General features: G+C 40.8%; 2 protein-coding genes and 1 non-coding gene across 3 annotated transcripts; 1 reads left to right on the forward strand and 2 right to left on the reverse strand.

Moving 5' to 3' along the window:
- Positions 1 to 1,135: 1,135 nt before the first annotated feature.
- Positions 1,136 to 23,213, reverse strand: LOC111323152 (uncharacterized). Its single transcript, XM_022926450.2, has 31 exons — positions 22,533 to 23,213; positions 22,160 to 22,298; positions 21,228 to 21,544; positions 20,541 to 20,682; positions 18,584 to 18,906; positions 18,342 to 18,483; positions 17,740 to 18,065; positions 17,276 to 17,417; positions 16,526 to 16,848; positions 15,651 to 15,795; positions 15,228 to 15,559; positions 14,309 to 14,450; positions 13,501 to 13,823; positions 12,962 to 13,103; positions 12,250 to 12,575; positions 11,359 to 11,500; positions 10,153 to 10,457; positions 9,494 to 9,632; positions 9,065 to 9,390; positions 8,349 to 8,490; positions 7,517 to 7,839; positions 6,904 to 7,045; positions 6,150 to 6,475; positions 4,928 to 5,069; positions 4,507 to 4,829; positions 4,004 to 4,148; positions 3,407 to 3,735; positions 2,569 to 2,710; positions 2,106 to 2,428; positions 1,565 to 1,706; positions 1,136 to 1,467 (listed from the first exon to the last, which is right to left on the reverse strand). The coding sequence occupies exons 2-31, from the start codon at positions 22,185 to 22,187 to the stop codon at positions 1,136 to 1,138; spliced, it is 6,876 nt and encodes a 2,291-aa protein (XP_022782185.2). The 5' UTR covers positions 22,188 to 22,298; positions 22,533 to 23,213.
- Trnam-cau (transfer RNA methionine (anticodon CAU)) lies at positions 11,583 to 11,655 on the forward strand. The gene has a single exon. It is a non-coding gene; the product is annotated as a tRNA-Met (tRNA).
- On the reverse strand, positions 22,247 to 25,161 carry LOC111323155 (lactadherin-like). Its single transcript, XM_088739130.1, has 6 exons — positions 24,850 to 25,161; positions 24,466 to 24,607; positions 23,715 to 24,040; positions 23,388 to 23,529; positions 22,600 to 22,837; positions 22,247 to 22,298 (listed from the first exon to the last, which is right to left on the reverse strand). Exons 1-6 carry the CDS (start codon positions 25,159 to 25,161, stop codon positions 22,247 to 22,249), a joined length of 1,212 nt encoding a protein of 403 aa, XP_088595256.1.
- Positions 25,162 to 26,029: the final 868 nt, after the last annotated feature.

The following is a 26,029-nucleotide window of genomic DNA, read 5'->3' on the forward strand; positions in this document are numbered from 1 at the left end:
CAATGTTAGAGAGAGTAAATTTCCTATCATCTCATTCAAAACAGAGGCCAATTTTGCCGAGCTAGAGAGTTACAAAAAGCAACGTTCGAGCATAAAAATTCCACTGCACCGGTGCGGATATCCAAAAAAGGAATCAAAAGCCACTATCACAAACCTCACTAAGAGAGTATCATGTCACTGGCTCCTAACACGACAACGTTAGTAACTCCTGAAGAAATTCCAAGCAGCCAAAATCATTCTCGACAGCTATGACGTGGTCTTGCTTTACGCATCGACTGTCGTAAATCTCTCGATTTGCTTGCCATTTGTACAAAGCTATCGCCAAGGATTTAGAAACATTTTACGTTCTTGCTGCATATCGCAGAAAATTACCATTATAAGACCAGAGCGAATAATTTCAGTGAAAGAAATGAAAAGTCGTCATGGAGAATTTTATTGACAGAATGCCAAGGAAGCTGCGAAATACCACGATTCCGTGGATACTGCTTTCTGAAGCTACATATCAATCAGACATTTGAGCATATCTGCCAGATTTGTCCTCTACAAATATCTGGAAGATATATCACGGAGCTTACCGGTATTTAGAGACCTTCTAAAGTTCACATGTTAGATACAAAATAAGTTGGGCCTTAGCGAGCAAACTTTGTTTCTTAACTACCAAGTGAGAGATGTCTAGAAGTAAATTGAACGAGCTCTTAGCCAATGAGAAGACATAACTAAGACAATACATAATTAAAATGATAATCGCAGGATTTGACTTCAACACAGAGAGATATCTGTTAGTAAATTTTTACTACGGTTCCTTGATACCAGGTGATTAGAACAAGCTCTTAGCCAGTGAGAAGACAAGTAGTTAATACAGTGCTTAATTAAAATGAAAATCGCAGGATTTGACCTCAGCAGAGTTTGAAAGAGTGATTTCTAAGAACAATTTCCAGATATATGGCACCCTTTGTTTTATCTTATGATTCAATGGATGCATTAATTTAAGAAATTCCTTTTAATTTTCATACTTTATTTCACACAAATTTCAAACTAATATGACTTTTACCGAGTGAAAAAGGTTCATTAAAAGCAATGCGATTATATCGTGTGGACAAACTTAAAGCACGCTAGATGATGAATGAAAAGGAGTTCATACCTTTCGATTGCTGTTCTCCTTAAATTCTGCATAATGTATTCCATCCTGACTGTATGACAAATAGTACTGAGTCACCCACTGACGGGCATCCTGTCGTCCTTGTGTAGCAATCTTCACCACCCGAGTGGAGCGACCAAAGAAAACTTGAAACCACTGGAGACGGTTGTTATGTCGCGCGCACCAAGCCCCCATTCGATGACCAACACGGCGGAAATGAAGCCTGCCGTTGTTAGGTGCGTGGTTCTTGTCCCAGCTGGAAGAAGCAGTAAGCTGGTTTGCACGAATGCGGCCATTTTTCAGTCCTAGAGGCTTGTCGCATTTTGGTCCTTAAAACAGACAAAAAATTTAAGAAATTTTTAATCAAGTCATGCTACCTATGATTTACCCACTATTACTTATGCCCGGATGTAAGGGTACACTTACCGACAACACAACCATAAAATTCTACCCTCATTGAGATCCAGCTGTACCACGTGACTGGGTGAATTCTGAAGAAGCGCGCTGTTATTGGCTTCGCTAGTTTGTGACGAACGATAATGTAGCGATCGTAATTACCCTGGAATATCTGAAAGATAAGATAGTAAATTGATTCTTAAGTTTCTGAGAGATTTTGTTTCACCAATTTATGGCAAAAATCAAGTGAAAGTATTGGAAAGGAGCTTAAAAAACAACGACAAAACAAACAAACATTTTTTTGTTTTTTAAATATATAGATGGTCAGTGATTTCCACTGAGCAAGACATTCGGGTGACTCGCACTTACTTCTCTCCTTCAATATCACCGCCGAATCAAACATTATGGTCTTATGAATAAAAGAACTAAACACCGACCTGTGACGCTCTTGATTGTTAATAACATTTTCCTGTTCTGTACCATGAGAAATGTATAGAGAATAGTATAGAGAATATGCATAGTAATGCATCCAAAAAATATCAATCGTAGACTATTCAAAAGATGATCTTACCTTGGTACGCCTGCCTTCTCTGTAAGGAGTGAACTTATACCCACTCTTACTGTACGATATGTAATAACTCGTCACCCACTGAGCGGAGTTCTGTCTTCCTTGAGTGGCAACACGTGATACTTTGGTAGCCGCGCCAAAATCTATTTGCAGCCACTGACGTCTATCCCGTCTTTTTGCGCACCAGGCCCCTCCGTATCTTCCATAACGTCGTCTGTTCAGTCTGCCATTGAATGGGCTGCAGTAGTAGTTGTAGAAGGACGAGGCGCGCATGAGTGGATCTGGAACACGGCCGTCCTCTACACCGAGTGGCATGTCACAACGATCTAAAAAAAAAAGTTTTTTATCAGTTAACAAGAATTTTCAGTGTTTCCATTCGGATTTGTGGCCCGCGCGCGAAAAAACTCGGGTGCGCAATCTACATTACGGACCTCGAACTCGGTCATAGGTAGGTTGCAAAACTTACTCCATGGTGCTCCATACAATTCCAGTCTCATGGAAATGTGTGACCTCCAGCCTCGTGGTATGACTCGAACATATCGCCCGTACAGTGGTGGATCAATTGGATGTGTTTGGACAGACAGTCGGTCTCGATTCCCTTGGAAAGTCTATGGAGACAAAGAAAATTGTTTAAGCATTCGCAGTTGATAATTAGTGTACAACGTTAAGTTGTCCACAAATAGGACTGAGAAAAGAGGATGAACTGTGATTGAGGTCACTTGCAATATGATAAACGATGGAGCTGTTGGAGTTTAGGTCGAGCTTCACGACTTGATGAACATTGAAGGGCGAAACAATATATTCAACGTGGTCGTAGAAAAGAGGCAGTAGTGATATGCTGCGATGGTCCCAGATTATTTCCCAACTGTACGTATCTTTTAGCTTATAATGTAGTAAACTAATACATGGCTTATAACCCCAATAACATTGTAGTAATGAAATCTCTTTAGTTTATTGTAAAATCTCTTTAGCTTATTGTAAAATCTCTTTAGTTTATTGTAAAATCTCTTTAGTTTATTGTGGTAATGAAACTTCTTTAGCTTGCAATGTGTAGTATTTACTTATTTATTACTAATACCCGCCAAGATTAGCTAATGCTATATGCCGGTCGTGTAAATTTGCTTCTAATGTTCTATAAAATAATAATAATCAGACAAACAAACCATTCACTTGTTGACTGGTTCAAGGAATTTGGTGTTTTATCTCGATATCCCCTGGCTAATATTTTCAAAATTCTTTTTTCCTTTCTGCTTTAAGTTGATTTAAAACAGCACTGAGAATTTGCAAACTGATGACTAACGTACCTTAACATAATTCCACCAGTGCTTTACTTTAGCAAAGTTGACTCCATCTGCACTGTAATACAGATAGTACGCCTTTACCCACTGGTCAGCGTCGTATCGACCCTGAGTCGCAATTCCCGTCACCTTCATTGACCTTCCGAGATCCACCTGCAGCCATTGGTTATGATTATTGTGTCGAGAAGACCAGGCCCCAATAAACCGACCTCGACGCGGATGATGAAGTCGCGCCAACCAAGGGGAATGGTTCGCATCCCACCGAGACGAGGCTGTGATGGCAGCATTTTTGATTCGATTGTTTTGAAGGCCAAGAGGACTGTCGTAAAATCGTTCTGGAGTAAATAGACAAGGTAAGTTCCTCGAGGGGACATATTCCTATTCCATTTGTGTGCTTTAAAGTTATAGGCTTTTAAAAATAGCCATTAACTTTCAAGCGTTACGAACAAAAGTTTTTCAGAAATGCAAAACGTCTTTAGCAGATTTTTCAATTTTTTTTACCTTCAGATCTGTAGTGAAGAATATCCTTAAAGGGTTTACTTCTCCATAGCCTGAGAATTAGTTAAAGAACTTGTAACCTTAATTTATAAACTTAAGCCTTACCGCGTAGACGACATCCATAAAGTTCCACACGCATGGCTATGTAGCTGTACCACGACCGCGGGTTAATTCGGACAAACTGTGCTTTTATTGCTGGCATGATCTTGTGCCCCACCGTGTGATAAATGTCGTAGTTACCTCGGAATACCTGTAGAGATCACAGAAAAGTAACTCTAGCCACAAACTAAATGGTTACGAAGTGAATTCCACTATATCCGTTGGTGTCTGATTTCTTTCCAATAACTGAAGCCAACTTCAGTTCAAGTAATCGTCACACATCTAATGAAACTGTGGTTTTTCTGTATCCCTGTATGCCTCAACCCTCTAACCCCTAAGACTGACGAAAATCTAACATGATCTCCAACATTAGGCTTAAGTTCTTGACAGTAAAACAGAATCTCCTTATTAGTAATACAGAAAGTGTATTGTGAACAGTATGCGGAATATGCGTACCGATCTTAGGGTGAAATGCTTTAGGAAAAAATTCACAGCTTGATTGTCCGTACCTTGACTCTTCCATAGGACACATAACCCTTGAATCTCATTCCAAAACGACTGTATGAGAGCGTATAGCTTCTCACATATTGATTAGCTTCTCTCCTCCCTTGTGTAGCGATTCCTTTCAAGATACTACTCTGGCCCAAATCAATCTGTAGCCATTGATTGGTACTTCGATGCCTGGCCACCCAAGCCCCTGTTCGTCCATGACCGTTGATGATGTTCAAACGCGCTCGGTCGGGTCCATGGTTGTAATTGTACGACGAAGAGGCGCGAAGACGACCAGATAAGATACGACGATCTTCCATACCCAAAGGCATAACACACCGATCTTAAGAGCAAAACAGAAACAAAGGACAAGTTAATTTCTTGCTAAAGCGTCACCATAATTTGGCAACTTGAAGTGCGTCCAATGTGAAGGATACCCACCTGTAACACAACCGTAAAACTCTACTCTCATGGATATGTGTTTGTACCATCCTCTGGGACGGACCCGGATGTAACGACAACGCAGTATGGGAACAAAGGAGTTCGTGACAACAGTATTTTGGTCACGGTTACCCGTGAAGTACTGTAACAGATGAAAGACCATGAATATATATTTTTAGTAAGATTTAGACTGAACTGTTTCCTATCAAATACTCGTGAAGAGTCTCAATGAGGTGCGCTTTTGCTGCCGGGGCGAGATTTGTATGCAATTTTTAGCGCTCTATGCAAGGTTATATGTGTATCGAGAAGGTCCACTCAAGCACAAAGTTAACCATAAAGGTATCGAGCGATACTGAGCCCCTTTACTGCTAACGTGTGGATATTTTTTTAATAAAGGCTGATAGTTTCGAAAGAAACTGTTTGGGGCTGCGTCGGTGGGAGTAACGAAATAATTTGGATATATCAATAAAGTTGAAATGGTGAATTGGCCACCGTAACGATTACAAAAGCTCTGTAATCGTTACGGTGGCCAATTCACCATTTCAACTTTGTTGATATATCCAGGATATTTTTTTACTTTACCATTTTCGCCAAGACTCCTTCTATAATGATAAAAGCAACTGCGTTTATCTCGCAAAACGACGCTGGTTCGCGCGCACAAAACTGCTTTACTGTCGGAAAATCTCAAACTGAAAGCCTTACTAGTTTTAGGATATCTAGATCTACCATCGAGTGACCATGATAAAAGGCGGAATTCCTTAGTTCTTATTAATCGAGCGGGAGGTCTGTATGGGAGAATCTTGACCGAGATCGCCAGTACAGACTGAACGCAGTGAGGTCTGTACCAGCGACCGAGGTCAAGATTCTCCCATACAGACCAACCTACCTCGGTTAATAAGATGTCTATTATATGGCTGTATCATATGCCAATTTTTTATATTCTTTGTACCTTTTTTTCTAGACCGGTCTAGATGGGAAAATCTAGACCGCTTTCAATATTGATTTCAGCCAATCAAATTCGTGAATTCGGTAGTTCCCAGTCCTTGTGAGACCCAGCCATATAATAAAGTGCTTTAATAACTGGACCACCTGACCAAGAGGAGTTTGTGGCCAAAAAAACCTTACAACTAAGTCAAGGTTTAGCTGTTACTGAAACACAGACGATCAGCGCCCTGTGCCGAATATTTTCGCACCAGTTCTGGACTCTTATTAAGGCCCATACCTTAATGCTATTCCTCTCCATATATGGCATAAAGTGAACTCTGTCGAGACTCCTGGTAATATAATACTGTGTCACCCACTGGTAAGCATCTTGCCGTCCCTGTGTAGATATCTTGATGATCTTCGCAGCTCTCTTAAAGTCCACTTGCAGCCATTGATAGTGGTTATTGTACTTTGCTGCCCAGGCCCCTATGTATCGTCCCCGACGCGGCCGGTGGAGTCTCGCAAGGTAAGGGCCATGGAATTGGTCCCACATGGATGCCGACGTGACTTGGCGGTTCTTGATGCGCCCTGTCTGCATTCCCAGTGGTCGGTTGCAGAGGACACCTAGTCAGGAAAAAAATAAGAGGCTATTAAAAAGAGCAGTGTAACTCCCTACGACACCTGAACCTTTCATTTTTGGAATAATATATTGCATACCCTGCAAATATTGCATACCCTGCCAGCACTCTGGGCAATTTGGCTTCGGATACTTCATACCTAGTTGACAGCCGTAAAATTCAAGGGCTCAAATTGTAAAGACAAAAAGTTCTGGCAAGATGTGATGGTATGTAATCACCATGTATGCCGACAACTATAGCCAGAGTAAGTGTTTTGTAAAAAAATTCTAGAATCCAAAAATTAGAACGAGCTTTTACCGGCGTGCCGAGTCTTCTATATAATTTTGAGGTGCTTGGGAACTTTAAAAAAGCACGAGTCATGACAAAATTTCGGTCCAAACAATTTTTATCGCAAGTTCTTAAAGCTACACATACCTAGTCGACAGCCATAAAGTTCAAGCCTCATAGAGATCCCGCTGTACCAAGTCCTTGGGTGAATACGTATATAGCGGGCCTTGATGGTCGGACGAAACCTGTGGTAAACCACATAATACCTCTCGGTGTTCCCTTGGAATATCTAGACAAGAAAATTTTCTATGAGCATGTGTCTTTTGATTGGCTAATTATAACACCATTGGTAAAAAGTAAGGAGGGGAACTTAATCACCTTGGCGTGTAAGTTATACTTTAATCACAACCGAGACATCTCCTCGCGTCGGTTTCTCATGTAATTCGGACAGAATTAATTTTCTCTAGTGCGCCTCTGATGTATCTCGAGACATCCAAGGACTGCGCAATACGTAAACCCAAGCATGTCTTCAATTAAGATATACAGTTGACGACTCTGCGAAATTGTAGCAGTTAGAGCAACAGCACCACCAGAGGTAAAGGAAAAAAAGAAGCCTTTATATGTGGGCAGCTCCAAACTCATTCCGCAAACTACACAACGTAAATATAACAAAGACTCAAGTGTATTTCATTACGGAGATTACAAAACATCTTAGATCTCTTTGAAGCTTCTTCAAGAAATTGCATAAGCACTCGCCAACCTTTACTCTCCTGCCATGTTTGTAAGGATAGAACCTCACACCGTTGTTGCTGTACGACACAGTGTAAGACTTCACCCACTGGTGGGCATCATACCGGCCTTGGGTAGCTATTCTCTTCACCCTGGAAGTAGCTCCTAAGTCAATCTGCAGCCATTGACGAGTGTTGCGGTACTTAGCCAACCAGCCTCCTCTGGTGGAGCCACGATTCTGAGCCTGCAGTCTTGCGCTCCAAGGACCATAGTAGTGGTTGTACATGGAAGAGGCAGTGAACATTGCGCGTGTCACGCGACCATCTCGGATTCCAAGAGGAACATCACAACGATCTGGATTGTAAGAGTAACATTGTTTGAACTCTCCTAAAGGTCTAAGACACGACTTTTCCTTCTTGAAAATTTCGCCTAAACTTTTCAAGTTCACCATTCAAAGCGTGTCAGTTTTCGACGCCCTTAACTATCTTTACCTTTTCGGTCTAGCGTTGATTCCTATACTCCCAAGATTTCTTACATTTTTTCTTATCTTTTTTTTGTATGGGACACATGTGGTAACGGCTCATGTCCGTTCATGTTGATGAGTTTATCCAACACACGTACCCTTTTTGTACCTACTATTTTCTTTGGAGAATTTGGTGCAAATGAAATATTGCCCCTTGTCATTTGTCTTCTAGTCATTGTACTACCGTTGAAAAGTAGAAGTCATCTTTTTCGTCATTCCTAGAATCGGGAGGGCTAAATATAGACTGGTGGATAAACGTCACAAACAGAGATAGGAGACAAAGCAGTTTTGTTGGATTCTTATCGGTGGTGAATGGTCGAGATAAAAACAACTTACTCACCAGCGACACAACCATAGTACTCAATCCTCATTGAAATGTGTCTGTACCAGCCACGTGGGTTAAGTTTGACGTATCTGGCTAAGATTGGTGGGTTGATGGCATTTTTAGCGATGCTGTTTTGATCACGATTGGCTTGGAATAGCTGCAGGAGTAAAATGATAATCATGAACGTTTGATAAATATAAAGATCATTGGCCTATAACCACAAATCCAGTGTCCCGCAATCGCGCTGATTCCGGTTTAGAGTCACATTCGCTGAGCACCAAGGTCTGAAAAACTCATTCGTACTTTTTTCTTATTTTCACGCAGCGAAGTTCCTCAACAGGTCCTACAAAAACGTTCTCAAGTGAACTTCTGGTGTAAATCATTTATTTGAACAGTTCGGGCAGAATTCTGAAAACCCTAAAACACTAATTATAAATAGATTGATTAATAATTATTACTTCTATTGCGCAAATTAACATATGGATATGATCAAATGCGCATCACAACACTTTTCGGGGGACTTTGGCCGGACTGCATCAGCAGTTTACAATCAATGGAAGGAAACTTATGATGATGCCCCCTCCCCGCCCAATTCCCAGTAACCAGGCCAGACCACATTACAGTAATCTTGTAAGTGGGTTCTTTAACGTCCCCTGTCTAACCAAATTAACTAATTAATAGATGCAGGAGACGGAAGATTAATACAGATTAAATCTGACATCTTTCTTCACCTTGTATGCGCTTCTAAACTTGTATGCCTCCCAGTGCACGTTATCCTGACTTGACCACAGATAGAACGAAGTTACCCATTGGTTCGTATCCTGTCGGCCTTGAGTGGCTACTTTAGTGATTTTCATTGGTCGACCAAAGTCAACCTTGAACCATTGTAAGTGATTATTATGCCGTGTGCACCAGGCCCCCACATATTTTCCACGTTTGACTTGACCCAGTCTCCCAAGTCTTGCGGCGTGGAACTGATTCCATTCCGATGATGCTGTAATACGGCTGTTGGGAAGACGGTGATTTTGTAATCCCAGAGGTTTGTTACACGGAGAAGCTGTACAATCGGACAAAAAACAGTGAACAACGATTTACTCGGTTAATGACACACGAGAAACGAGATATCGTTTAGACATTTTGCCCAGTAAGCTAAGTCGTACCTGAACAGCCATAAACCTCAGCTCTCATAGATATCCAACCGTACCAGGTTATTGGATAAAAGCGAACGTTTATGGCCGTGAAGGGCTTGAGGAACTGGTGATACACGATGGAATGGCGGTCTGTGTTTCCATTGAAGATCTAAGATAAAACCACGATTCTTGTAAGTAAGCCGTAAAACACAAAAGAGGATAAAAATACACATGTAAATGACAGAGTGTGCTCTTGATTGAGTTTCTTATTTAAATCAGAGGAGCATTCTCTTATTAAAGAAAAAAAGACATTTCTGTTATCTGTGTTATTTTCGTCAATACTGGTTTATACTTAACGCTTATAGGACGTAAAAGTGTACAAAATCAGAGTTTAAATGTAAACTTGCATTTCTCAGCCGTACACTTGAGACCATCGCAGTATTCAAATACGCAAAGCGTACTGGAATAAAGCACAATTTAATTCAAACACGGAATTTTCTACTTATCTTGACTAAATTCGAAGCGGAAATATTTCTAGATATGTTGAAAACCTTGTCCTGCGAAAACATAAGCTCGATGACACTCGCGCACTTTTCAATACCATACGGTTTCACTTGTATACTACATATATCTACCTTTGAAAAACTCACTAGAATGTGCATAAAGCCGTAACGAGATAATATAGTTACCTTAGTGGTACGTCCTTCCTTGTAAGGCACGAAATTCATTCCGTCCACACTGTACATAATTGTGTAGCTTCTTACCCACTGAGAACCGTCCTGCCTTCCCTGAGTAGCCACGCCTTTTATGTGCATTAGCTCAACAAAGTTCACTTGGAACCAGTGCCCTCTGCGGTTGCGGCGCACACTCCATGACCAGCGGCTGTTCAGTCGGCCGTGCCAAGGAGAGAGGTGTTTATTGTAGTAAGTGGATGCGGTGAGAGAGCCGTCTGTAATACGTTTATCTTCCAAACCAAGAGGCATAACGCAGCGATCTGAAAGTGTTGGAAGAAGAAAGAGTGGTTAGGTTCTTTTGTTCTGAACCCTGACGAGAGAGAAAAAAGCCAAGTAGATACGAGCTTCATATGAAATCCGATAGGGCTTGACGCAGGGCGAAAAGAAGGTTCTTTCAAGTATCAAAAATTCACGCACAACGCTTGTCGTAATAAAGAAATCGTACTTCATAGATTGCTTGTTTATATTTTTAGAGAGAGGACTAGAAACTTTCCTGAGCCAAACACTGAACGATAGATCGTCCTCGGCATTACATCGTAACAATTTCACTTCCATGAAAACCGATAAGTACATACAAACATGTGAATAAAGGCTGATAGTTTCTAAAGAAGCTGTTTGGGACTGCGTCGGTGGAGGTAACGAAATAATTTCAATATATCAACAAAGTTGAAATGATAAATTGGCCACCGTTACGATTATAAAAGCTGACGTTTCGAGCGTGAGCCCTTCGTCGGAGCGAAGGGCTAACGCTCGACGAAGGGCTAACGCTCGAAACGTCAGCTTTAATAATCGTAACGGTGGCCAATTTACCATTTCAACTTTGTTGATATATTGAAATTATTACATACATACATACATACATACATACATACATACATACATACATACATACATACTTTATTGGAACTCCCTTCAACAGGGCTTTTCAGTCACAATAAACTAACTAAACTTATTTACAATAACAATTTAAACTAAAATTATTTCTTATAAAACATATTTTTAAGTAATTTATCCTTATGATATCAAAACACCACCAAACAGAAAGGCGACAAGGAGAAAGAAAATTATCAAGGCGGGGATATTATTTGATTTAGCAACAAATTATTAGAGGAACAATAGGACAAGGTGTAGGGCAGGCAATATGGAGAATTTCTTGTTTACCTTCAGCACAACCATAAAATTCGACCCTCATGGAGATATGTCCGTACCAAGCCCAAGGATGGATCTCAATATATTGAGCTTTGATACGAGGAAAGAGGCGATGTTGGACGACGCTGTTTTGATCTCTGTTTCCTTGGAAGTACTGCAATAAAAAAGAGCAATATAGTCATTGTGTCTTTTAGTTGTGAGCATGTCAAATATATTGTCATAAGTGTCATGAGGGTTCCTCGTTAGCGCAGAAGGCAGCGCGTCAGTCTCATAATCTGAAGGTCGTGAGTTCGATCCTCACACGGGGTACTCATTTTACTGACTTCCATAACTGTAACCATAACTATCTCTCTGTTCGGATAAAATGCTTAAAAATCTAAAAAAATGCGTCAAAATGTCTAGTAAAAATCCCAGAAAAGCTCATGGATACACGTTTTTTTATAATAATAACCTTTATTGAATCTAACATGGAAGTGTATAAAAAATAAAGAATAAAAAACCTTGCAAGTTACAATTCTCCTTTTAAGGAAAGTTGCCATAATTATATGGCTATGAATAATAAAATTATAATGTGCTGTTTAGGTAGTTTATATCTTACTTTAAGTCTCTTGACAAAGGAAATGCGAAGTCTTCAAAAGTTCAACGCAAAAGAATAAGAAAAATTTACTATAAAAATAATCTATAACTGATGAGTTATAGATTATTTTCTTTTACTTAGATTGTTCTCTTTTACTTGTAATCGATTTTGCTTTTCCTTGCGAAAGATACCACAGAAGCAATACTAAGTGAGAAATTTCTTTAAAGCTGACACCTCTTATTTGCTTCGGTTTCAGTTTCCATTTAGATCCCCTGTTTGGAAAATGTAATTTTTTCAAAAATTTGCAACGTGTGAACACGATATACCTTTCGATTACTGTTTTCTTTGTACTCAGCAGAATGCACCCCATCCTGACTGAATGTCAAATAATACTGCGTCACCCACTGACGGGCATCCTGTCGTCCTTGTGTAGCAAACTTCACCACCCGGGTGGGGCGACCAAAGTAAACCTGAAACCACTGGAGACGGTTGTTATGTCTTGCGCACCAAGCCCCCATTCGATGACCAGCGCGGCGGAAATGAAGCCTACCGTAGTTGGGTGCGTGGTTCTTGTCCCAACTGGAAGAAGCAGTAAGTTGGTGTGCACGAATGCGACCATTTTGCATTCCCAGAGGCCTGTTGCAACGTGCGCCTAGAAGAACAAACCAAATGCATAAACGCTCATACAGGTGATATGGTTTTCATTCTTTGATAAGAAATGGTATTTTTTTTTAGTGTTAAAGAAGATCTTACTGTTTTGACGTGGCTACGAAGTAAGAAAGCTAGGAGGCAGTGGCTAGTGCGATGGACATTAGACTGAACGCACTTGGTTCGAACCTAGCTGGACTCATTCAAATTCCGAATATACAATCAGAAATTCAAGTCTCCAATTGATGCCGAAATTAACCTTAATTCTCTGTTTAGAGATTGTAAACTTAGCCATTGTTTTGGTCGTGGTTTTACGTCACTTGATCAAAATGCGGTCTGAAACATTCTGAAAAATTCACAACTAGAAACTGAAAGGAGAGGAAAACTCACCAACGACACAGCCGTACAGTTCAACTCTCATTGAGATCCAGTTGTACCACGTGATGGGATGGAATCTAAAAAAGCGCGCTGTAATATGATGACGTAATCTATGGCGTACTATCACGTGCTGATCATAGTTTCCAGGGAATATCTGGAGGTATGAAAGATCATTAATATCAGGCTAAAAAAGGTAAGTGTCCTGACGTAAAAGTATGTGTTAGACTAAGAGCTCGGGAGAAAAAGTTGAAATAACGCTAAAAAGTTTTTTCTGGTTTAAAAGAGTCTGCATTTCCAGTTCACCTGGGTCTATAAGTTACTCTGAGCTGGATCATTGAAAACACCGAGTGACCTCACAAAATGTTGGTGGTAATATGTGATTCTAAACGAGAGAGGTCAAAACCAAGTTTAACTTTTAATCCTGGATTTGCGCTAACACGCGCTTGAACAACTAGCTTCTGAAAAATAGCCGTGGGCACATAAAACAGAAGAAATACGAGCATTGAGTAGCTAGTGGATATTATAAATTCTTGAAATGTTCTCTGGCTAACCTTTGTTCGACCTCCCACTCTGTACGGTACATAAGCATATCCATTCTTGCTGTATGAAAGAGAGTAGGATTTCACCCATTGAGCGGAGTTTTGCCTTCCTTGCGTAGCAATACGTGACACTTTGGTAAGTGCGCCGAAATCCACCTGGAGCCACTGGCGCCTGTCTCGTCTCTTTGCGCACCAGGCCCCTCCGTATCGACCATATCTACGACCATTTAGCCGTCCACTCGCTGGTCTGCAGTAGTACCTGGCATACGAAGAAGCGCGCATCATTTTGTCGTGAACACGCTTATCCTCGATACCAAGTGGCATATCACAACGATCTACAACAAAACATATGAAGTTTGAGTTCGCCGCCATCTTGGTTCTTTTCGTGTCACACGCGGGGTTAAATGATTAAAAAAATGGAGGAAAATTTTAAATAACAAACGTAGTATTAACTGATAGTTGAACGAGCACAAGAAATTGGGAGGTGAGATTCAAATGGATTTAGCTCAATACATGAAAACCTTATAAGTCATTCAACGTATGAATGTGAATAAAGAAATTTACGCTGCGGGTGATATTGATTTCTTTCTTAAACCTTTAGACCCTAAAGGTGACCAGCACCTAATTTCTCCTTACAATAATACAGCTGAATCTTTTATGAAGATCATGAGAATAAAGGAGATGATCACCAACCTCGGAAGAAATATGGAGAATATGGATACTGATGTCCGGGTGTCAAGGTCAAATCATTAATTTACTTTAGACAAAAGAAACAGCAAAAACAAAAATCACACGAAACTAGCGTTCGTGAAAGACTTACTCCAAGGACTTCCATACAGCTCCAACCTCATTGAAATATGTGACTTCCAGCCTCGTGGTATGATTCGCACGTATCGGCCGTATATAGCTGGGTTTATAGGGTGTGTTTGTACAGACAGTTGATCTCGGTTGCCCTGGAAAGTCTGTTAAAGAACAGACACAACACAAAAAATAATGTATTGGCATGAAAATGCATGAAGCACTGAAAGTGATAGAAAGTGAGGCTGCCAAGCGTTTCATCAGGTGCACAAGCTGACCTTAGAGCCTGCGATCGTTCACGGATCCACTATTAAATTTCCCACCCCCTCCACCACATCTTCCTCTTAACAATCGTCTACCCTCACTCTATTTGCTGTATCCAACCTTCCTTTCGCTCTAAAACTCCAAGATGGTGGCAAAATTTTCCATGAAGAAATACTGAGCATTTGTCATCCGAAAATGTATCAACACTGCAAAGCCCACAGCAAGTTTATTTCATTTAAAACATCCGGTTGTAACTTTTGCGCACCAGAGCTTTAGCGGTCAGAGAAATTCAATAAAATAACCCAAGAAAATATATAATAAAGTGGGAGACTAACGTCATGACACTTATGTCACTCGCTCAAATTAGGTCAAATTTTCTTTGGCGGTGGAAAAGCACGCGTATTAGAATGGGAAGGAATCCGAAGCCATGTAGTTCTGTCGATCCGCCCCGATTTCATTAATCAAATTTTAAATCGATATCCCTCCAAATTATGTCCTGATAAAACCAGAATGTATTCAAGTCACCATATTGTCATGATGCCGAATGATTTACGATTTCATTAATCAAATTTCAAATCGAAGTCCTTCTATATCGATGTCTTTCTTCAAACCAGAAAGCATTCAAGCTCGCTACATTGTCATAACTCCGAATGATTATCACTCAAAAAGCATCTTACCCTTGGAGCATAGTTCCACCAATATTTCACGTGGGAGAAGTAAACGCCATCGTAACCGTAGTAGATATAATACGCGGTCACCCATTGGACAGCGTCCTGTCGACCTTGAGTGGCAATACCAGTGATCTTCATTGCCCTTCTGAAGTCGATTTGTAGCCACTGATTGTGGTTGTTATGTCGGGAAGACCATGATCCGATATAAGGCCCTCTCTTGGTCCGGTGCAGACGAGCAAGCCAAGGCGCGTGATGCTTGTTCCACTGAGACGAAGCTGTGATTTGGCTGTTCTTTATACGACCGGATTGTAGACCCACTGGTGCATCGCAGAAGTTTTCTGAATACAAAGTAAATGAAGTGTTAAATGCTTAAATCTCAATGGATCATATATTTAAATATTTGACCCGTAATATTGGTCATGTAATCACCTCGCAGTCGTCCACCATAAAGTTCGACTCTCATGGCTATGTATGAACGCCATCCCTTCGGATAGATCCTGATGTAGCGTGCCTTGATGGCGGGCAATATCTTATGGGCCACTGTGTGATAAATGTCGAAGTTACCACGGAACATCTAAAATAAGAGTAAAAAGAAAATGTTACTTACAGCCGAAAGTGTAACAACGGCAATAAGTAAAAAATTGATAACATCCTCTATTTCAGAAGGCTTTGCTTTAAACAAAATCGAAGCAAATCCAACAAAATGTTTGATAGCAAGAGAGTTGAGCCTCATATAGTTGAAGAGTTTTCTTGGTAGCTTTCCTTTTTATTGCTCTACTAATTGCACGAGACTCAAAAACTGTGTTTCAGATGTTTGGTGAAATGGAAACGCGGTGAGACATATCAAAATTATGTTAGCGGATCTTACACTGAGCTTTTTTTTTTAACAACCTCGTGCGGCAACCAAATTGTACTATTCGTCACTGAAAATGAAAAATAGCAGGAGATAGATTTTGGAATTGGTCTTCAAAATGGGAAATCCCCTCTATATGCCCAAAAAAGAAAGATGCAGAGGCTGGGCCGATCTACATTGGGTGACTAGGGTAGGTGGAATGCGTCCCCTTAGTGGGTTGTCTACAACACTCCACTAAACATAAAAAATAAAACAGAAATCCTGTAATTCATCTCTTATAAGTTTCTTGAAATTTCCCCCTCTTCCCCAAAAAATGTTGCCTGAAATTAGTTACTATTTCGTTAACAGCAGGCAACACTGAACTGGGGAAGAGGGGGAGATAAATGGAAGTTAAAGAAAATTTAAAAGTAGTTGGGCATACCAAGACTATAGAAAGATTTCTTCTTCTTACCTTGACACGCCCGAAAGAAACGTAAGAGGTGAATCGTGCTCCGAATCGACTGTAGGTTATCTGATATTTTGTCACCCACTGATGAGCTTCTCTCCTTCCTTGTGTAGCGATACCTTTCACAATAGTCATTTCCCTGAGGTCAATCTGTAGCCACTGATTATGGTTACGATGCCTGGACACCCAGGCTCCTGTTCGTCCATGACCGTTGACGATATTCAGACGCGCTCGGTCAGGTCCGTGCTTGTAGTTGTACGACGACGAGGCCCGAAGATGACCCGACAAAATACGACGGTCTTCCATACCAAGAGGCATGGTGAAACGATCTAAAAGTGATAAAGAAATGATAAGTGTTAAAAAGGCATCTTAATAAAAGATGGAAATTTTAAAAGTTACTCAAGATTTGAACAAGGCCTTATAGCAACTTGTACGTTATACTTTTGCAACTGCCAATAGCAGAATGTTCCTCTCAAGAACGCAAGACTATCATAGCAGATGATCAGTTGACGAATTGCGACTAGCAAGTCTAACATTTAACTACCGAACATGATGTAATTTATTTTGTGAGTCACACTTAAAAATTTCCTCTTACAATAAATGTAAATGGGGTCTAAAGGCAAAACAGTAAAAAAAAAACCACATAAAAAAACCGAACACTTCCCTATGACATTTCGAGCTTGTCTTGTTATCAGGCCTATAACATCTCGCATTTTCCGGGTGGGGGGGCAAAAATAATGCGATGGCCACTCTTACCAATACGACATCCGTAGAACTCTAATCTCATAGAGATATGACCGTGCCATCCCCAAGGATGTACCCGGATGTACCGTCCTCGAATGGCAGGAATAAACGGGTGTAATCTTACTGTGTTCCGGTCGTGATTACCAGAGAAATACTAGAACGAGGCAACAACAAACAAAAACCAAACAGTTTGGTTGACAATGAGAAAAATAATAGTAAAAATAAAAATACGAAAAGAACATTTAAAAATGAATACTGTGATAAAAGAGATAATAACAATAATAACGATTAAATCAATAAATCCAAGAGGGCACTCTTCTCCGTTAGAGAAGAGACAACAAGAGCTTAATTGAAATACATAAAAATAACATTAAATTAGAATACACAACACTGGCATACTCAACCTAATACATCAAATTTTTTTTGGTTGATATCCGTTTTGAGATAAATTTAATAATCATTGAATAGCTTATTACCTTTCGGGAGTTTCGTTCTTTATACTCTGAAAAGTGGACTCGGGTCAAACTGTGCGACATATAGTATTGCGTCACCCATTGGTTTGCGTCATGTCGTCCCTGGGTTGCAATTCGGATTATTTTAGACGCTCCACCAAAGTCGACCTGCAGGAACTGGTACCGATTGTTGTATTTTGAGGACCAGGCCCCCATGAAACGACCCCGGCGACGGTGGTGAAGCCGAGCCAGGTGAGCAGCGTGGTTCACATCCCAATAAGATGAGGCTGATATCATGTGATTTTTAAGGCGGCCAGACTGCAATCCCATTGGTCGATTGCACAGTGGGCCTGTACACAGAGCAAAAAGAGGAAGTCATAAGGCACGCTGCTTGCAGAGAGAAGAAAAGCAGAAAAGCTTTCGCGTAATCAAAGTAAACAAAGATTCCAACATAACCATTCAAGAATATCACGACCGAAATTTTCAGAGAAAATCATTAGAATCGACTCCTCAAATCAAAGCAGTAAGTAAAACAAACGCTCTTCTGCCTGCGGAGAAGAAATCTTTGGTTTAAGTTTGTCCCTTAACAAAGAAAACGTCATTAGGGTTGGTGAGAACACACTTACCAAGCCTACAGCCGTACAACTCCACTCTCATAGAAATATAGCTGTACCATGACTTCGGATGTATACGAACGTAACGTGTTTTCAGTGAAGGCCTGAATTTATGGAAAACAACGTGATTTCTCTCGATGTTGCCTTGGAATACCTTGGTGAGAAAAAGAAAGAAACGAAGCACATATGTAAGTAGGTCCTTTAAAGTACGACTGAGAAAGATTTGATTCAAATCAGTAATCGAAATCTAATACCTTGACATTCCTTCCGTGTTTGACAGGATAGAACCTCGCTCCGTTATTGCTGTAAGACACTGTATAAGATTTCACCCACTGGTTAGCGTCATACCGACCCTGAGTAGCAATTCTCTTTACTCTGGATAAGATTCCCAGGTCGACTTGCAGCCACTGATGAGTGTTGCGGTGCTTCGCAATCCAGCCTCCGCGAAGGGAACCATAGTTCCTGGCCTGAAGTCTGGCACTCCAAGGACCGTAGTAGTGGTTGTACATGGAGGATGCCGTAAGCATTCCCTTAGTGACTCGACCGTCTTCCATTCCCAACGGAACATCGCACGGATCTAAAACCATCATCATACTATTAGTAATATAGTCTCATTACAGTGCGCAGACAAGAGAATGAATAAAACCTTCCTTTATCTCAAAAATATAAAAAATAATATAAAACAGACAACGATAAAAAAAAAAAAAAGACAGTAACGAGTGGCCGATTTGCCATTTTCCCATTACTAGCCGATTTGTGATTTTGGCCACTAGTGGCCAATTTCCAATTTTTACCACTGTTGGCCAATCTCCGATTTTGGCTACTAGTGCGATTTTGCAATTTTGGCCACTACTGGCCGATTCCCAATTTTGGCTACTTCTTGCCGATTTGAGATCTTGCCCACTAATAGCCGATTTGCCATTTTGGCCACTAGCAGCCGGTTATCGATTTTGGCCACCAGAGGCCCATCTGTTATATTGGCCAATAGTGGCCGATTTGCCATTTTGGCCAATGGTGGCAGATTTCCCATTTTGGCCACTAGTAGCAGATTTCTCATTTTTGCCACTAGTGGCAGATTTCCGATTTTGGCCACTAGAAGCAGATTTCTTATTTTGGTCACTAGTGGCAGATTTCCGATTTTAGCCAGTAGTGGCAGATTTCCTATTTTGGCCACTAGTGGCAGACTTCCCATTTTGGCCACTAGTAGCAAATTTCTCATTTTGGCCATTAGTGGAAGATTATCGATTTTAGCCACTAGTGGCAGATTTCCGATTTTTGCCACTAGTAGCAGATTTGTGATTTTGGCCACTAGTGGCAGATTTCCGATTTGGGCCACTAGTGGCAGATTTCCGATTTTGGCCACTAGTGGCAGATTTCCGATTTTGGCCACTAGTGGCAGATTTCCGATTTTGGCCACTAGTGGCAGATTTCCGATTTTGGCCACTGGTGGCAGATTTCCGATTTTGGCCACTAATGGCAGATTTCTCATTTGGCCACTAGTGGCAGATTTTCGATTGTGGTCACTAGTGGCAGATTTCCCATTTTGGCGGCTAGTGGCAGATTTCTTATTTTGGCCAGTAGTGGCAGATTTCCGATTGTTGCCACTAGTGGCAGATTTCTTATTTTGGGCACTAGTGGCAGATTTCCGATTTTGGCCACTAGTGGCCGATTTGCGATTTTGGACAGTATTGGCAGATTTCTTATTTTGGCCAGTAGTGGCAGATATCCGATTTTGGCCAGTAGTTGCAGATTTGGGATTTTGGCCACTCGTGGTCGATTTGGGATTTTGGCCAGTAGCGGCACATTTCCGATTTTGGCTATCTTTTATCTTTTAATTAAGTGACGCTTAAAGGTTTACGCTTCAAGGATATGATGATCGTGAATAAACATTCGTGATGGTATGTACGCCGAACGAATCAGTAGAGCGTGAAATCTCACTGTATGGCAATCAGACTTCATTTGAATGTTCTTCTTTATTTACGACGCGTGCGAGCGCTGCTTTTGCTTTCTAGAGGTGAAAGAAACTCGTCTTTACTCTACTTTTGAACGCAGTAGTTTTAAAAAGAATTTGGCTACGGATCTTAAACATGACTAATTTAATATTCATGACAAAATTGGGATCAGAGTAAACGTCCGGATAATCTAGGTTCGACTGTATTAATATTACAGAATTATTCCAGATCATATATTTACAAAGAAATTGTTCCCTACCTGCGCGACATCCATAAAACTCGACTCTCATAGAAATGTGGCTTCTCCATCCCCTCGGGTGTAAACGAATGTAACGCGCTAAAATAGGTGGGTTGATAGCTTGCGTGACTACGCTGTTGCGATCGCGGTTTCCTTGAAAGTACTGAAAGGGAAAATTTGATAATAACGTTGAGTGAAAAGGTTAGCAAAGAGGCGATGGTATCATAATATTCAAGAAAACAGAGGATCAAATTCTTTGTAGGAAGCTAACGTCCAAAGACTGATCTTTTTAGTGGTCACGTTACTTGTGTTATGTTATGTTTGTCATATTGAGGAAACACCTTAAACTCGTCAGGCAAAAGATTTCATCTGTGTGTATTGTGAAAGGAGACTTAAGGTGCTTGTTGGAGATTATAAAGTTCAGTTTGTTGGTCAGGTGAATTCAAAGCCATGACTATCCAGTTAACTTTGAAGGTAACGTATGTGTATCTGTCAAAGTGAGGTATGGTCTCGTTGGCAGCCCCTGTTTGCTCGTGTTGTGCAATGCACTTTCTTCCTTGAGAAACCATGATGCGTGACAGTCACAGAATATCATACCGCGGTGAGCTATCCAAAGATGCATGACAGTCACAGAATATCATAACGCGGTGAGCTATCCCAAGTTGCAAGCGATAACTCTACAAATGACTCCTAAATCGTGTGTCTTACCTTATCCTGACTGTTAATCCTATGAATCTGCCAGTGAATTCCATCCAAGCTGGAGGAAAGTTGATAACGCGTTACCCACTGGTCAGCGTCCTGTCGGCCTTGAGTGTCCACTTTAGTGATTTTCATTGGTCGAGAGAAGTCAAACTTGATCCATTGGTTGTGATTGTTATGTCTTGAGCACCAGGCTCCCACATAACTTCCATGCCGTACTCGACCCAGTCTTCCAAGCCAAGCCGCGTGGTATTTGTTGTATTCTGAAGATGCGGTGATCTTGGAGTTCGGTAGTTTTCTAACCAATGGGCTGCTGCACGAAAATACTGCAAAACAGAAACGTGAAGCATGGAGAATGATACCGTTTTTTACATTAAAAGACCGAGATTTACGTGCTCAAATAAAATTAGGCGACAAATAATAAAAGAATGTCAACATTTCGATAGAATATGTTTCATTTCATAGCAAGAGTTTTGTTGAGTCAAATCTTCTATGGTATATTTTCATGCTTTTTCAGTTATATAGAGAAAAAAATGTCATAAAAACTCATTGGTAAGTGTCAAAACTCTTGAAAATGTTGAAATAGGATCGGTACATAGGGTAATCAAGAACTGCTGAGTGGTTGAGGAAGTGAACCAGGAACGATAAAAATTTTATCTAAACATGGACGTTATTGAAGGGTAGAAGCAGTCAATTAATTAATCAGTCCGTCAAACAATCAATCAATCAATCATTCCATCGATCAATCAGTCAATCAATCAGTCAATCAATCGATCTATCAGTCCATCAATCAATCATCAATCTGTATATTAGTCTTTGTTCTTGTCTGCCTATCTGTCTGTCGATCGGTGAATGAATCAATCACTTCGTCCAGGACCAATAGTGAAACATTTTCGTTCCTCTCCTTCGTAAACACTCTCGAAACACGAACTCTAACATACCATAACAGCCGTATATCTCTGCTCTCATCGAAATCCAGCCGTACCAACGTCTTGGATAAATACGAACATACACGGCGTTGAACTGCTTCACAAAATCGTGGTACACAATCGAGTGCCTGTTGCTGTTTCCGGTGAACACCTGTCAGGAACAAGAATATTGAAATTCAAAAGAAATGATTGGAGAGCAATCGCAGTGACCAAGACAGTTAGCAGGATTTCCATACGCAATAGGCCTTTCACTCTGGTGTATCTGTTTAACAAATATATTCCATGTAGTCGTGGGTATGTTTAGTGATAGATCAACAATGACGTTAACATCTGCTAAAAACAAAAAAGTGGCACAGTGTGCCCCAGATGTTTGGAATACTCTTACCTTGGTTCCCCTCCCTTCAGAGTAATAGCGGAAGTTGGTTGAATCCGGACTGTAGGACACAATATACCTTGTCACCCATTGATTAGCATTCTGTCTTCCCTGGGTAGCAATCCCTGTCGCCCTGACCACACCCACAAAGCTCACTTGGAACCACTGGTTGTGGTTGTTGGTCCTAGCACTCCATGACCAGCGATGGTTTAACCGGCCATGCCAGGGGGACAGATTATGATTGTAATATGTAGACGCCGATAAAAGGCCATTGGTGATACGTTTGTCTTCCAAACCAAGAGGAAGTGAGCAACGTCCTTACATTAAAAAAAAAAATAGAAATAATAAACAGAAAATGAAATGTAAGAAATCATAAAGGCAAAAATGAGGAATAGAATATACTGATGGCAAGGGAAAGGGCGGGTAAAAATAGCATGAGCCAGTCAACATCAGGTATTGGCTCATCAATAAGGTTATTTCCTAGAAATAAAGGTTGTTCTCGGACCTTTTTAAATTTTCCCTGATTCTTCCCCACAATACAGTGTAAAACTTATTTTCTATGAATCTTCAAATAAATTTCACTATATGACCAATTTCACACATACCCCACCCCTAACCTAAAAAAGTCAACAAATAACAAGTTAGGATTAAGTCGGTTTAAGGGAGGGGTAGGTGCGCAGCTGCTCAGACACTGACATTCATCTGAAGTTTCCATGACAGGTAATCTTAGTTTTGAATCATGCGCGTCCTAATTAAAGGATTTTGCGAGTACTGTTGTGCGCAGAACAGGATGAGCCATGCAACACCAAGGAGTCATAGCATTAAAGTTTACTTTTCAGTTTGATTTTAATAAGGACGAGATCAAACCTGCAGAACACCCATACAGCTCCACTCTCATAGAGATATGTCTGTACCAGCCCCAAGGATGGACACGTAGAAAGCGCGCTCTGATTTGCGGAAATAAACGATTTTGTACCACACTGTTTTGGTCTCTATTACCCACAAGGTACTGGGAAAATAAGAATGAAGATATGGTTAACTTCTGTGAATTCTTAAGCTTAAAAACACTGTAGGATATTCTTCTCACAAAGTTATTTTAAAGCTTAAAAGTTTTCATTAGAGAATGGCTTTATGCGTGCATGACGAACGCCATGGTTCATTAAAATAACGCAAAAGTATTGTCTCCACACTTACTTTCCGGTTGCTGTTATGTTTAAACTCCGCGAAGTGCGCGCCATCTTGACTGTAGCTAAGATAATACTGAGTGACCCATTGAGCGGCATCTTGTCTTCCCTGAGTGGCGATTTTTACCAATCTTACTGCGCGGTAAAAATCGATCTGAAACCACTGGTACCGTGTGTTATGTCGAGCACACCAGGCCCCCACTCGATGGCCAATGCGGCGAAGGTGAAGCCTGCCATTGTTAGGCACGTGATTTCCGTCCCAGCTAGAGGACGCGGATAGCTGTGCTGCTTTTATGCGACCATTTTGCATTCCCAGAGGTTGGTTACATCGCTTTCCTGTAAATTGCGATATAAACTTAATGTAGAGCTAAAAGTTTTCATTTAGAATGTTACCTTAAGTTCTTAACACTTGTGTTTTTTACAGACAAGTTAACCAGGTCAGAAATATAAATTCCCTTGATCCGTTAAAATTAGGACCAGCTATCAAAATCTACACCACTCAATCTAGTTTAACCTTTCAAATGATATTCTACATGTAATTTGTGATCTCGGGGTCTCAAAATAAGTTAAGTCTACCCTTTCATACGATATTTCAAACTAAGGTGATTCAAACTTCGGTGATCACTTCCATGTCTCTCATTCCCTTTCTGTAAAACGTTGCCAGACTTGAAAATTCAACTCAGTAAGAGCGCGGTTACCTGGACACTTCTCATGTCAAGTTTTATAGATCAAGGACCTTCGCTGCTTTAGTGAAATCTTACCGTAGACACATCCATAGAACTCGACCCTCAAGCCAATCCAAGAATACCAAGAAACAGGGTAAACTCTGAAGTATTTGCCATGGAGTACCCGGGCAAACCTATTTTGCACGATGATGTATCTGTCATAGTTTCCACGGAAAATCTATAAAACAAGAAAGACAAATGAAATGTTCATGACGATTGAACTAATAAAAGAATCTGTTCGATCGGTAAGGACTATTATGGCGATCTCCTAAAAGTTCTGAAATGACTCTTTCATCAAGACAGACGAGCCATAGTGCTTCATATTCCCTCTCCTTGGAACGAGCGATCTCGAACCGTATGAGAATCAGGGCAAAATTTGGAGATGGGAGTTTTGACATCACATCAGTAAGTAAAACATACCTTTGTGGTTCTACCCTCGCGATATGGAACAAATCCAGTTCTAGTTCTTGAATATTTGATGTAATATTTCTTCACCCAGTAATTGGCATTCTGCATTCCCTGGGTAGCGACACGTGTCACTTTCGCCATAGCCTGGAAATCAACCTGCAGCCACCTTTGTCCGTCATTTCTACGCGGTGACCATCCTCCACCAAAACGGCTGTAACGCCGCCTGTTGAGTCGGGCGTTCCACGGCGCGTCGTAAATATTGTTGTACGAAGAAGCAGTCATCACTGGGTCAGGAACTCGGCCGTCTTCGAGACCGAGTGGCATATCACAATGATCTAGAAGGAAAACCGTAAAAATTACAGAAATACGTCAAACATTTGTCACTTGCTTGGGACAAATAAAACTCTTGCTCAGCCAGCAATTTAATCGACCGTGCTAAGCCGAAGGCTCATAGAATAAGTTCACATGCCACCAGTGTTCTGGATTTTACAAGGATTTCAAGCGTCTTGATGGTCGTTAAACAAAGAAAAGTGCACATAAAAAAATATAAAGGTAAAGACTGATGATAAGCAAGGGTGAGCAGAAAATACTTAAACGGTTACAGAGAGCTTTTTCTTTGGTCGGGTGACTAAACAAAATAGAAATTCACACATTGTTTTGGTTTTGTAAAAGAGAAGTTAAATTTTACTTCTCTTTGGCTTGGAAATTCTTTGGAGGAATAGCAAGTCAGTAACGACAACAAAAACAAATCCACCATCCGAAATGTGAAAGGTCCAATCAGAGGGCGAAGTATCATGACTTTGCTGGAATTGGGACGTGGAGCCAGAAGGCTACGATGAAACACAAGGAGTCGTATCACCACTGAATGCGAATTTGTGTCAACCCCAAGCTAAGATTTAATTCGAGTTTTCGTTGAGCCTTCATTCCAGGATTCTAGTTATTCAGGGGGTTTCTCAAAAACAGCTTCCTATAATTCTTTAAAATGTAGAGAGCCCCACTTACTCCATGGACATCCGTAAAGCTCCATCCTCATGGAAATATGTGACCTCCAGCCTCGTGGTTGGATACGAACGAAGCGGGCGTAAATGGCTGGCTTGAAAGCGTGCGTGCGTAGAGAATATCTGTCGACGTTTCCTGGGAATTGCTGCGAAAGAAACAAAAAAATTCCATTAATTCTTCTCACAGGTGTGGT

The sequence above is a fragment of the Stylophora pistillata genome, chromosome 11 (assembly GCF_964205215.1).
Source record: "Stylophora pistillata chromosome 11, jaStyPist1.2, whole genome shotgun sequence".
Taxonomy (NCBI): Eukaryota; Metazoa; Cnidaria; class Anthozoa; order Scleractinia; family Pocilloporidae; genus Stylophora; species Stylophora pistillata.

Excerpts from the sequence above, each read along its gene's own strand:
- LOC111323155 (XM_088739130.1), bottom strand. The coding sequence starts at position 25,161 with ATGCCACTCGGTCTCGAAGACGGCCGAGTTCCTGACCCAGTGATGACT. Across the intron at positions 24,608-24,849 it reads GCGAGGGTAGAACCACAAAG|ATTTTCCGTGGAAACTATGA; the intron begins GTATGTTTTACT and ends CTTGTTTTATAG. Across the intron at positions 22,299-22,599 it reads GCTAATCAATGGGTGACAAG|GTGTTCACCGGAAACAGCAA; the intron begins GTATATTGTGTC and ends TGTTCCTGACAG.
- LOC111323152 (XM_022926450.2), bottom strand. The coding sequence starts at position 22,187 with ATGAGAGCAGAGATATACGGCTGTTATG. Across the intron at positions 5,070-6,149 it reads TGGAGAGGAATAGCATTAAG|TACTTCACGGGTAACCGTGA; the intron begins GTATGGGCCTTA and ends CATCTGTTACAG. Across the intron at positions 1,707-2,105 it reads GAGAAGGCAGGCGTACCAAG|ATATTCCAGGGTAATTACGA; the intron begins GTAAGATCATCT and ends CTTATCTTTCAG.